Below are 13,660 nucleotides of genomic sequence, written 5' to 3'. Positions count from 1 at the left end.
AATAATAAAGTAGCAGAAAGAGAAATTAAGAACACAATTCCATTTATAATTGTACCAAAAAGAATAAAACACCTACTAATAAACATAACCAAGGAGGTGAAAGACCTGCACTCTGAAAATTATAAAACACTGATGAAAGAAACTGAAGACAACACAGACAAGTGGAAAGATATTCCACACTCATGGATTGGGAGAATTAGTATTGTTAAAATGCCCATATTACCCAAAGCAATCTATAAATTCAGTACAATCCCTATCAAAGTACCAACAATGTTTTACACAGAACTAGAACAAATTATTTTTTTTAAGATTTTATTTATTTATTCATGAGAGACACACACAGAGAGAGACAGAGACACAGGCAGAGTGAGAAGCAGGCTTCTCGCAGGGAGGGCAATGTGGGACTCAATTCCAGGACCTGGGATCATGACCTGAGCCAAAGGCAGGCAGACATTCAACCACTGAGCCACCCAGGTGTCCCAAAACTAGAACAAATTAATACTAAGATTTGTAGATAACCAAAAAAGAAAAGATCTTGAATAGCCAAAGCAATCTTGAGAAAGAAGAACAAAGCTGGAGGTTTCACAATCCCAGATTTCAAGGTATATTTCAAAACTGTAATATAAGTAGTAACAGTATGGAACTACACAAGAATAGACACATAGATCAATGGAACAGGATTGAGAGCCCAGAAATAAACCCACATTTATATGGCCAATTAATCTACAACAAAGAAGGCAAGAATATACAATGGGGAAATGAATGGTCTGGGAAACTGGAGAGCTACATGCAAAAGAATGAAACCGAGCCACTTTCTTACACCATACACAAAAATAAACTCAAAATGGATTATAGACCTAAATATGAGACTTGCAACCATAAAACTCCTAGAAAAAAAACCATAGGCAGTGATTTCTTTGACATTGGCCTTAACAACATTTTCCTATGTATGTCTCTTCAGGCAAGGGAAATAAAACAAACAGAAACTCCTAGGATTACACCAAAATAGAAAGCTTTTGCACAGCAAAGGAAACCATCAACAAAATAAAAAGGCAACCTACTGAATGGGAGAAGATAGTTGCAAATGATACATTTGTTAAGGGCTTAATATTCAAAACATACAAAGAACTTATACAACTCAACACCAAAAAAAAAAAAAAAAAAAAAAGAAAATCCAATTAAAAAATGGGCAGATGGGGACGCCTGGGTGGCTCAGCAGTTGAGTGTCTGCCTTTGGCTCAGGGCATGATTCTGGGGTCCAGGGATCAAGTCCCACATGTGCATCCTGTAGGGAGCTTGCTTCTGCCTCTGCCTGTGTCTCTGCCTCTCTTTCTGTGTGTGTCTCATGAATAAGTGAATAAAATCTTATTTTAAAAAATGGGCAGATGACCTGAATATATATTTTTCCAAAGCAGACATACAGATAACCAATAGGTACATGAAAAGACACTCAACATCACTCAACAGCCAGGGAAATGCAAATCAAAACCACAATGAGATATCACCTGACACCTGTAAGAATGGCGAATCAAAAAGACATGAAATAACAAGTATTTGCAAGAATGTGGAGAAAAAGAAACCCTCATGCATTGTTGGTGGGAACGCAAACTGGTGCAGCCACTGTGGAAAACAGTATGGAGGTTCCTTAAAAAATTAAAATTAGAATTACCATATCCAGTAGCTACACTACTAGGTATTTACCCAAAGAAAATGAAAACACTAATTTAAAAAGATATATGCACCCCTATGTTTATTGCAGCATTATTTATACCTGCCAACATATAAAAGTGACCTAAACATCCATCAATAGATGAATGGATAAAGAAGTGGTGGTATATATATGAGTACACACACTGGAATATTACTCGCCCGTAAAAAAGGAGATCTTGCCGTTTGTAACAACATGGATGGACATAGGTGGTATTATGCTAAGTGAGGTAAGTCAGAGAAAGACAGAGAAAGACAAATATTATATGACTTCGCTTATATGTGGAATCTAAAAAACAAGTGAATAAACAAACAAAAGCCAAAACAGACTGTAAATACAGAGGAGAAACTGAGGCTTGCCAGATGGGAAGGCCATAAGAGGATGGGCAAAATGGGTGAAGGGGACCGGGAGGCAGAGGCTTCCAGTTATAGAGTAAGTGACGGGGAATAGAGTCAGGTCCTACGGTGACAGCATAAGGCATAGACTTGTCAAACCACTAGGTTGTACACTTGACACTAATGTAACATTGTGCGTCAACTATACTTTTTAAAAGCACACACTAGGCCTCAGCCAGGCGAGCGGCCCCTTTAAGGAAGCAAGGGCTGCGCTGATTGGCCGAGGCTCCGTCAGGGCCACCCAATCCCGAGGCTCTGCGGGGCGAGTTCCGGTCCCGGCGCGGTCAAGGGGACCCGGGCCTGCAGGCCTCCGCCTCGAGTGCCGGCCGCACCCCCGCCGCCCGCCCCCGGTGAGTGAGCGCCCCAGGACGGCCCGCGGGCCGAGGGCTGGTGGGGAGGGCGGGGCTGCCCGGCCCCCTGCACTCCTGGCCGCGCTGGGCGCCCGCTCCTTGGGAGCACCCCCACCGGGCCCCCCTCCCGTGCCCAGTGCTGAGCGGTGTGTCCCCAGCCTCGTTCCAGGAGAGCCACTCCTCCTCGCAGGGACTCCTGGCCCCTCCCGCGTCCACGTCACGGAGTTGGGGAAAGCCGGCCGAGCCCCGTCCGTGGAAATCAGCACAGCACTGCAGGAAATCCCCGAGTTACAACAATTGGGTGTGCATTAGGGAAAACGTCCCGGAAGCTGTGGGTGGATTCTGACCTGGAATATGTAGAGGAAGTGGGTGTGAATGGAACGTGAAAATTTACAGAAACTGATTGTAATTGTGGCACCAGTCATAAGTGTAGGTACTGTGTCATTTGACTAGGAAATGAATCAGCACAGACATTTGGATAACAAAAGTCCATAGGTCATGAACTTATCTCTCTCTCTCTCTCTCTCTCTCTTTCCGTCTCTCTCTCCCTCTTAATATGTAAATCAAATGCTAGATCCCTGCGGTGACTGGAGGAAGGCTGCCTAGAACTTGCAGCCCCTGCACTCCTCAGAAATACCCATTTCCACTGTGAATCACTGCACAGCTGAGAGGGGCTGGAGCATTAAATAGCCCGTTTTAAGGTCTCAGGTAATCAAAGGAAAAATGAAGTCAGAAAGGACCAAATCAGCATTCTCAGCATTCTCTCCCTCTGAGACAGACTGGTATCTTAGTTGTTAAGTAGCAAGACATTTGGCACCAGTGATAAAGTGTTGGGATTTTTAGAAGATTTATCTTATTCAATTGAGTGAATTCAAAATTGCAAGATCACTCTTGCTTGGTTTCTGATACGTATTTTGTGACTGGGAGAGAGAAAACTGAGAGTATTCTGACCATTCTAAGGAGCTTCCTAGACTCTGGAAATGGCTTTGTTAGGGTGGGGAAGGAGAAGGAAGCTGAAAATACTAAACTCTAGGGCATAGTTTAAAAGGTGTACACTCATTTTCAGGTGTGGTTTCCCTTAAGAAACACAAGGAAGCTCTTCATCCTGCTTGGATTCTGCCTTTACCCTTGGGAGTGTCCTCTAACACATCCGCACCACCATCCAGACCCAAGAAACCAAGGCCAGAACACAGGTAATCCTGCACTATAATCTTCCAGATAGTTTCTCTTCCCTCGATGGCTGACAAGAGGACTCCACTTCAGGAGAGATCGCACCCCCTTATAAACAGGGGCCCTCTAAGAGACACATTTCGTATGGGTGTGTGTGTGTGTGTGTGTGTGTAGGAATGAGATTAGAGGACAGTTTTCTTTATAAATGTTTGCAGAATATGTAAAAATTCAGCCATCTATTCCTACATACATAAAAAAAAAAAAAAATAAGGAATGGCAAGTGACCTGAGCTAGGTTTCTCTTGTACCATTCATGCTCTATGCAAATATTTATGCAAAAAAGACATCATGGGAACTCCAAGATGGATAATATATTGCTCTTTCCTTCAAACAAGTTCTGGTCTGCTGTTGGAGATAGCTGACTGGGGGTGTCAAAGTCTGCAGAAAGGAGAGAACTTCTGTTAGGTCTCCCTACCCTCATGAGGTAGCCTCTAATAGAGGATGGAATGGGGCAGTGGCAGAAGGGGAGTGAAACTTAATGGCCTGCCTCTTCTCTACAGTGAGTGGTTCAGCCTCCTATGCCCAGCATTGAGGCTGACTCTGGCTCAGAGGCCCTTGTAATTCAAGAATGTAGCTATGGCCAGAATCCAGGGAAGCCACTGAAATCTGGCTTGTAGTTCTCACTCACCTGGAGCCAAATTAGCAAGGATGACTCATTCTACTTGTTTGGCATGAAATGCCCTCCCCCCCCCCCCCCCATCATCTCCCCAATTAGCCAGAAGCCACTACTTCCTGATGAGGGTATGGAAAATAGAAGCTCTGCTGGGTTTCTCACAGAAGAGTGTGAGTCCTGGATAGAAAGCATTGAGACTGGCCACTGTGACCTAAGTTTCACAACCCTGCTCAGTAGCCTACCAAAGAGAATCAGCAATATCATTGAGGATAGAGCAACTGGAACTTCCCTGAGTTTTGCAATCTTCTGAAAGTAAAATTAATCTAACTGAAGGCCTTCTGTATCTACACAATTGGGTTAAGAACAAAAAATTGAAATTTTGGCCCCTAGAAGTGATGGCCCATTTAAGAACTTCTTAAGTAAGATAAATAAGATAAGCAATACCGTGTATTCATTTAAAAATTGCTTTTCCCAGGACATTTAAGTATCATTTTGTTCTTTCCCTCTTGAGAACTTTAGCAGTAGCCTGCAGAGAACAAAGGTGAAGCCAGAAGAGGGTATGTAGGAGAGGGACAGGGATTACAGGAAGAGTTTTGACATAGTGACCTTGAGACACCTGAAACTTCCTAAAATACAAATGCAAGGAGCACAGAAGCCTGTCCTCAAGGCGTGCAATGCACCTTCTGAATCACCCCTTCTCAGAAGCAAAGTTTCTGTCATCCAACTGTACAGAAGTTAAGAAGATGGACGGTATCCAACTGGTCCCTCACAAAAAAAAAGAGTGGTCTTTTTGTTTGTTTGTTTGTTTGTTTGTTTGTTTGTTTGTTTGTTTTAAAGTATTCAGTTCTTCAAGATTTACAGTGGGAAGAAAAATCAGGAAACATGGAGCTGTATACTCATAGAGTGGGAGAAAATTTTAGAAGTTACTTAAGTTCTGTCCACTGGTCTTAGGTGAGCAAATGTTGGCCAGGCTGGTTAAGTTTGCCCAAGATCAGACAACTAGTTAGAAGCAAGGACTAGGGCAGCCTGGGTGGCTTAGCGGTTTAGCGCCGCCTTCAGCCCAGGGCGTGATCCTGGAGACCTGGGATCGAGTCCCACGTCAGGCTCCCTGCATGGAGCCTGTATCTCCCTCTGCCTGTGTCTCTTCGCCTCTCTCTCTCTCTCTCATGAATAAATAAAATCTTTAAAAAAAAAAAAAAAGCAAGGACTATAATCCATGCTGTATTCCCAGGAAATTTGTCTTTTTTTTACATTGTTATAAGCGTAAGGTAGCTCAAAGTATATCATATGAGGGCATATGTAGAATATATTGTTTTAAGCCTCTTTGCTTTTTCACATTTTAGGTCAAGATGGGGTTTATTTTCTCAAAATCTATGAATGAAAACATGAAAAACCAACAGGAGTTTATGCTTATGAATGCTCGACTCCAGGTACATTTTCAAATAATTAAGCTTTTATGTTGTTATAGTGGTTAAAGTTTCCACAACATGTACTCTAGCAGTACTGTTCTCTTTGACTGCAAAGGGTGAAATGTTCTTGGGGCTCCATCCTCAGAATCAAGATGAAATGCATTCTTAGTTATCTGGTGAATGAGTGTATTTATACCTCCAATCCTGATACTTGTGTACAAGTTCCATACTGAAGACATGCTGCTTAGAGTGTAGGGTAAGTAGAATAATTCCTCTCCCCTTACCAAATATCTGCATCCTAATCTCCTCTGAATACACTGCCTTACGTGGCAAAAGAAACTTTGCAAGTGATTAAGTTAAGGAGTTTGAGACAGAGAAGATGCTCAATTATCCTGGATTATCTGGATGGGCCCAATGTAATTACAAAGGTCCTTATAAGGGATAGAAGAAGGTAAGAGGGTCAAAGTTAGAGAGATCTGAAGATGCTACACCGCTGGCTTTGAAGATAGAGTAAAAGGCAAAGGAATTCAGGTAGCCTCTAGAAGCTAGAAAAGGAAAGGATACAGATTTTCTCCTAGAGCTCATAGGGAACACAGTCCCACCAGCCCACTTTGGATTTCTGACTCCAGAACTATAAGATAATTAATTTACATTGTTTTAAGCCACTAAATTTGATAATTTGTTATAGCAACATTAGGAAATTAATATATAGTGTGAAAACTTGACATTGGATTTATGCATAGGTTGGAATAGAAAAGATCAAAGCAATGTAGAAGATTGTCTAATTTCCTATTAGAGGTTGTCAAAAAGGATTACAAAATGTTGTATGTCAAAATCAAGTACTAAAAGTTTGACTAAAATTATTTTCCTAAGATTTCAAGCAAAGATCTCTTGGCCTTTGTGGTTCATTATGGCCCTGGGATTAGAAGGTCCTACTGTGAGACAGTATGGCGAGGGGTTCAAAGTGAGGACTAAATCCAGGTTTGAATCCCATCCCCCACCCCCCACCCCCCAACTAACTGTATGATGTGTGCCTCAGTCTCCACGTCTGTCAACTGGAGGTGACAGTATCCGCTTCAGAGGGTTGTTTTGAGGAGTAATGACGGTATATAGAGAGTATACAGAACAATGGTTCAGGTCTATAGAACACTGTCTTTCACCTTAAAAGTATTACGTCGCTGCTACTGTTATTACTGCTATTGAGTGTCTTGTGCAGGATAACAAATTATTTTGGGAGAATGGAACAATTTAAAGAATGGAAACAAATTGTTGTAACAGAGCACAGTGACCTAGGGGAGAGCAAACATTAGGCATAAAAACCAGCCAAGAATGTCAAAGACCCAGAGAGTCCTTTCCTAAGACCTTTGGAAATGACAGACTTTACATCAGTTCCCATGAAGTCACGATATATGAAGGGCCTGGGATTTTATCCCATTCTCAAGCTAACAAATTAGCCTGTTCCTATTTCATGGACACTGGCCAATACAAGAGACACTTCCATCAGAGACAAAGGACTTCATTACTCATAGCACAGTAAGCAACATGAGTGTGAGGTTGGCATGAATATCCCCATGTTCCTCGAGTCTCACAGAGGTGACAAAGATGGAGTTAAATGGATGCTGTGCACATATGAGGAATCCTGGGCTTAGGGAATCTACTGCCTTTATAACAATCAGCGAGCTGGGGATGGTGGGGCGGGGGGTGCGGGACTTGACCTCATTCCTCAAGGTCATTTGCCCTAAATACAACCCAGAGAAATGGCCCGAATAAGAGCAATCTGGGTCTTGTATCCTTGGCCTACTCAGCAAGAATGTGCGGGGACATTCGGGGGCCATGGACAGTTGCCTCCCAACAACCTGCCTCTCAGCCCTATTGATCAGAGTTTTGAGAACAGCCTTGACTTCTGCCCACTGATCCCAGTGACCACCATAGCTAGTGCTAAGTTCAAACTAGTAGGAACACTATCATTGCCATCAGTTTTCAGCTCAGCTGAAACAGAGGTAAACTAGGCCCATGCATTTCTCTATGAATCCAAGGGCCCAATTAAGCCAGTAGCTCTATTTCATGTGGCAGGGTAGGAGATGGAACATTTTCCCAAAAGTGGTAGCTACTACTCCTTTATGAAATTCTGGAGTGACTTTAGGGCCAGGCCAGTCATACCCTCAAATACATTTTTATTTGACCAGCAAACAGGCCCTTTTTGTACCTGTCATGTCCTCATCAACCCACCTCAAAACGGGATGAAGCCTGAGAGTCACAAGACTCCCTGGGTCAGGTATTCATTTTTAACAAGAGCTCAGTCATAGTCAGTGGCTTCCTCCTGCCTTTTTGAAAGGGTTATGTTATGGGTTGAATTGTATGTCCTTTCCACAATTCATATGTTAAAGTTCTAATCCCTACTATCTCAGAATATGATGTGTTTGGAGAAAGTCTTTACTGAGTCAATCAAGTAAAATGAGGTCAGTAGAATGGGCCCTAATCCAATATAAGACTGCTGTCCTCATAAAATGGGGGAAATCTGAACACAGAGGCATGCCTACAGAGAGAATGTGATATGACTATGAGGTCAGCTATTTACAAGCCAAGAACAGAGGCCTGGAACTGATGCTAGCACATAGCCCTGGGAAAGCAACTAACCCTACTGACACCTCAATTTTGGACTTCTAGCCTCTGGAACTGAGACAATAAATTTCTGCTGTTAAGCCACCTTGTTTGTGGTGTACTTTGTTTTGACAGTCCCAGGAAACTAATACAGGAGGTATTTGGTGCCTGTCTTTGCAGGTGGTGATGCTGTATAGGCAATGGCCTCTCTGGAGATTGGCTATGATTTTCTCTTTTTCTCTGTGGGATTCTATATTGTTTCTAATAGACCACCTGGAAGATGTCAGGGAATCCCTGAATGAGTGTCCTCTCATCACTATGAGTATTTACAATTTAAGCAAGTAAATATCAATTTCATTAGACATTTATTTGCAGGGGACATTACTGCAGTATCCTGAATCAGCTCAAGGATCACTTTCATTTCCCTTCCTTACTGCAAACTTTGCCCAAACTCATCATTTGAATTCCAGTACTTTTTTCTCTATGGGAACACAGACCAAAGAATTTAACACAGGTACTTCAGGGGTTATCAGTAGTTAAGGAGATTACACTGTCTCACAGCTGGGGAAAACTGGGGAATGCAGAGGGGCAAGGACAGCTTTTTGCCCTTTGGCTCCTCATTCCAGAATTGGTACCGCTTCCTCCCCTGTGGACCCCTGGCTTCTGAAGAGTGCTGGTGTTCAGGGACATCATTCTCTTAGACTCTACTGGTGTCATTGTTCTGCTCTGCACCCTCAGCTCTCTGGGCCATCCTGCTGCTGAGTTCAGTCTCCCCACATGGGACCAAGCATACTTGGGCACCTGTATCCAACAGAGCCATAAACATTTGAGTTCCTCTTCTCTTCTCTTTGAAGTTTCTCAGTACACCAGGCCTTCTTCCCTAAAGCAGCTGAAGTTGGAGGGAGAGGCAGAGGGAGAGAGTAGCTCAGTGCCTGTAAGCAAGGCTTTGCACTTACTCTCCATTTCAAGGCACCTCCCTTCAGCCGTAGCCACAATGCCTGCCTTTTGGCTGGGCTGTGGGACTTGCTGCCCCATTTTCTTGATCATATCCTTTCCTTCTCCCACTCCACAGGACAACATGCCACAATCACAGCACCATCTGAACAGCTTATTTGGATTCTACCTTTTGTTGTTCAGCCCCATTTAACACACTGGACAGTGAGAGACCCTTTCTCTACTTTCCCACTCTTACCACCACCTGGGTGAGGCTATTTCCTACCAGATCTGAGAGTCTTTTCGTATCTAATAACCCAACCAACAAAGGCCCTTGTCCTTTCTCTTTCAGAGCACTATGTCTCTATCAGTGTCTCTTTCTTGTCACCAAACTGGCAGGCTCTGTGAAGGGTCTGGGATTTTACACAACTTACAAGTCTGTTACTGCTTCACAGATACCAGCAGAAGACTTGTTATTTACAGTGCAGTAAGCAGCATTAGTATATTCGTTATAAGCATAAGATGCTTTATATATATCCCAGATGGAGGTAGGCTTAATTGGATGCCAAGGTGGATAGAGTGGGAAACAGTAAACTGGAATCTACTACTTTTACCATGACTGGTCAGTAAGGCTGCTCTTAGATAAGACCTGTTACTTCATCTCTCAGGGTTGCTTACTGCAAATAAAACTCTGAGAAATGGCCCAGGTAAAAAGCAGTCAGAGCCTGTATCCTTGGCTTACCCAGTAAAAAGTATGGGATTGCTCATGGCCCATGCAGACTGATTCTCCCAACGTGTGTTTGGTTAAGACAATTAGTTTTTCCTTATTTATCAGGATATACTTTATTATTTATCTTCTAATTTCAAGAAAAGATGACAAAGAGAATGTAGATCAATATGGTTGAAGCATCTTTTCAACCCTAAAGCTACTTAAGTTTTGATCCTAACTGGGACAGCCTAGAGTGAAACATAATCTATAGAAATTTTTGGAAGGTCGGTGGGTCCTCAAATGCTCCCCATTTAAAGAAATTAAACTTCTAATGTCATTCCTAGGGTTTAGAGCTATTCTTTTATTGAAAAAAAAAAAAGTAGCACAAAACATTTGATACATACTAGAGAATATATTTGTAAGTTATTAAGCATAATAAAATGAGCACCAATGAACCCATTACTAAATTGAAGAATCTTGTTATCACAATACTCCTGAAGCTACCCATAGATAGGCTCCATCCTACATGTTGAATGAACCAAACAGCTAAAGCTGGCCTGGAATTGACCTCATATCCCAAACCCCTGGGACTGAGCAGGACTCAGCAAATATAAGGAATGAGCCACTGGAATAGAAGATTACATGTCTTTGTAAGTTCTTTAAAAGATTTTTTAAAATCTCAGTTGAAACACTATGTACTAATGCCTTTAGCTTGTGACAGCATGTCTTTTGGTCCTTTTCCTATTTAAGGGCATCTCAATAAAAAAGGTAAATAGAGGAAATAGAGCAAAACTTTCATTAAAGAAAAGCCTAATGACTAGAATCCTTTTCCCAGTGTTTTTTTTTTTTTTTTTTTTTCCCCTAGTTCTACTTTTATTTTTTGGTAAAAAAAAAGAAAGAAAGAAAGATAAATCATAACTCAACAATCCCATGTTATTGTTTTGTTTGTTTGTTTTCATTCAGGGAAAGGACCAGAATGAGAGATTCAGCTACATTTCATACCAGTGCCCAGGTTCCTAACTGGCTGTACATTGTACTCACCCAGGGCCCTGGGATGATATTTAGCCCCACCCAGACCAATTAGATCTCTTCATGGTGGGGCATGTTGTTATTGCTCTAAGCTCTCCAGGGGACTGTAATGCATAGCCTGGTTTGAGACTTCTGCCTTTCCTTTTTCTATGATGCTACATAATTATAATTAATGATTGGCAGGAATTTAGTATAATGCATATTGAAGATGGAACCAAGTAAGTTTTTAACTTAAGTTAATCATGAAATTAAATCAGTCACTGGAGTCTGACTAATAAAAACTTATAAAAGGCTTCAAATCAGAAAGTTTTCTTTATGAACAACTTTAGTTCAAATTGAGCTGGAGGGGATTCATATGACTAGTTATAATGATATTTTCAGATCATCAGTAAACTTCAGTTTCTCATTGCTTTGTTTAGCCTCTGTTACTGAGGATGGTAGATAGATAGCTATACTCAGTAAACTATCACTCAGATAAAAATTAATACTTTTGGGATCCCTGGGTGATTTAGCGGTTTTGCACCTGCCTTTGGCCCAGGGCATGATCCTGGTGAGATCGAGTCCCACATTGGGCTCCCTGCATGGGGCCTGCTTCTCCCTCTGCCTGTGTCTCTGCTTCTCTCTCTATCTGTCTCTCAGGAATAAATAAAATCTTTAAAAAAAAATTTTTTTTAATGAATACTTTCTTAAAATGCCATTAGACGGCATACCTAAACTAATTTTATATCACCTGAGTGGCTAAGAAGCATTTTGATGTTATAGAATAGGATGGAAACTGGAAGTAGAGAGCAGAAAAAAATGAAGGAAGATTCCATAGGTCCTTGCTGTGCTTTAGTGCTATGTACGCAAAGCACTTATGGTCCACGTAAAGATAAGTCAGGTAACTTATTCACTTTACTGTAAATAGGCAACAAACTAAAAATTTTAAAATACATGAAAGCCATCCTTTGACTTGTATGTCTATAGTTAGTGTGGTGTTATAGAAAGGAAGCATAGTTATAAACCAAAAAATATATAGTTATTTAATATATATAAAATGATATGCTAAGCAGGACTCAGAAATGTATAAGGTACAGGCTCTATATTCAAGGAACTTCTCATCTAGTTTGCTGGAAAGAGAATGAGTTATGCTGCAATAACCAGATGGTTGTGTATGTGTATGTGGTAAGCTGAATACTGGCCCCCTAAAGACGTCCATACCCTAATCCCCAGAACTTTGAATATATAACCTAATGTGGCAAAACGGACCATGCAGATACAACTGGGGGAGCAGACCTTGAGATGGGAAAATTATCCTTGATTATCCATGTGGATCCAATCTAAACACACAAATTCTTAAAAGCATAAAGGTAAAGACAAAAAAAGAAAGAAACACTATATGATTCCACTCTTGTAATTTAAGAAACAAAAAAAATAAGCAAAGAAAAAAAAAAAAAACAGGCTCTTAACTATAGAGAACAAACTGAGGGTTACCAGAAGGGAGGTGGGGGGATGGGTGAATTAGATGAAGGAGATTCATAGTTTTTAATAAAAGATACACTTATGATGAGCACTGAGAAATGTATCGAATTGTTGAATCCTTTATGGTACACCTGAAACTAATATAGTACTGTATGTTAAGTATAGTAGAGTTAAAAACAATTTTTTAAGTAGCTGCATGTCCAGTGGGGAGCCCAGTGCAGGGCTTGAACTCATGACCTGAGATAGAAACCAAAGCTGAGCTGAGATTCATATTCAGAAATGGTAGGAGATCGAAGTGAAATTAAAAGGTCATTGGTCCCATAGGCACTTGCTTCTACAAATGACAAAGAAAGGTCAAGCCACCAACTTGATCTTTTGCTGCCTAGTCCTTCCATGCTGACAGTGGGTCTAGGACCCTTCCTGCAATTAATTCTCTAAAGGGGAGGAGACACACTGTCTTTAGGTTTGGTCACAAACCTAAGTCAGTGAGACCAATGAATGCCATTATAGACTACCAAAAAGCTTTTCTTTTTCTTTTTCTCCCTTAGCTGTATATTCTGTTTTCATAAATCTCCTCCTGGGTTTTAATTCATTTTTAGTTCTTGCGTGAACATAAGTGGTTACTTTACCTATTAACTCAGTAAAACATGTTCTGAATGCCTTGGGACAGAGTTTGGATGCAAAATTGTTAATTAAAATATGACACTATGGCTTTAATGATTTTATTTTCTCTATAAATCTTTTTTTTTTCTCTATAAATCTTAATATGTACTTTTTCTCCCTCTCACCCTACCTTATTCCAAAAAGAATTTCATGCAGGCTTGCTATTAAAATCTTTAGACTTCTCATATTTAGTTTCTACTCCATTTTCTTCCTTAAGATAATTAAGGATGTAGGGCAGCAGAGGAAGGGGGATTTTTTTAAAAAGATTTTATTTATTCATGAGACACACACACACACACACACACACACACACAGGCAGAGACACAAGCAGAGGGAGAAGCAGGCTCCATGCAGGGAGCCTGACATGGGACTTGATCCCGGGTGCCCAGGATCAGGCCCCTGGGCTGAAGGCTGTGCTAAACCGCTGAGCCACCCGGGCTGCCCAGAAAGGAGGATTCTTTTTTTTTTTTTTAAAGATTTTATTTATTTATTTATTCATTCATGAGAGACAGAGAGAGAGAGAGAGAGAGAGGCAGAGACACAGGCCGAGGAGAAGCAGG

The 13,660-nt window shown here is 41.3% G+C and overlaps 1 protein-coding gene across 3 annotated transcripts in view; it reads left to right on the top strand.

The window, feature by feature from the left end:
- The first annotated feature begins 2,352 nt into the window (after positions 1-2,352).
- PLGRKT (plasminogen receptor with a C-terminal lysine) overlaps positions 2,353-13,660 on the top strand; it is a 53,519-nt gene continuing 42,211 nt past the window's right edge. The window contains exons 1-4 of one of the 3 annotated variants that reach the window (XM_038527270.1): positions 2,369-2,453; positions 3,028-3,161; positions 3,537-3,646; positions 5,639-5,725. In XM_038527270.1, the coding sequence (XP_038383198.1) occupies positions 5,645-5,725 (81 nt within the window). In that variant the 5' untranslated portion in view covers positions 2,369-2,453; positions 3,028-3,161; positions 3,537-3,646; positions 5,639-5,644. Of the gene's footprint in view, positions 2,454-3,027; positions 3,162-3,519; positions 3,647-5,638; positions 5,726-13,660 lie in introns of all 3 variants that reach the window. The other 2 variants (XM_038527268.1, XM_038527269.1) reach the window with 2 other exon arrangements.

The sequence above is a fragment of the Canis lupus genome, chromosome 1 (genome assembly GCF_011100685.1).
Source record: "Canis lupus familiaris isolate Mischka breed German Shepherd chromosome 1, alternate assembly UU_Cfam_GSD_1.0, whole genome shotgun sequence".
NCBI lineage: Eukaryota > Metazoa > Chordata > Mammalia > Carnivora > Canidae > Canis > Canis lupus.
This window is presented reverse-complemented; position numbering and strand designations above follow the sequence as displayed.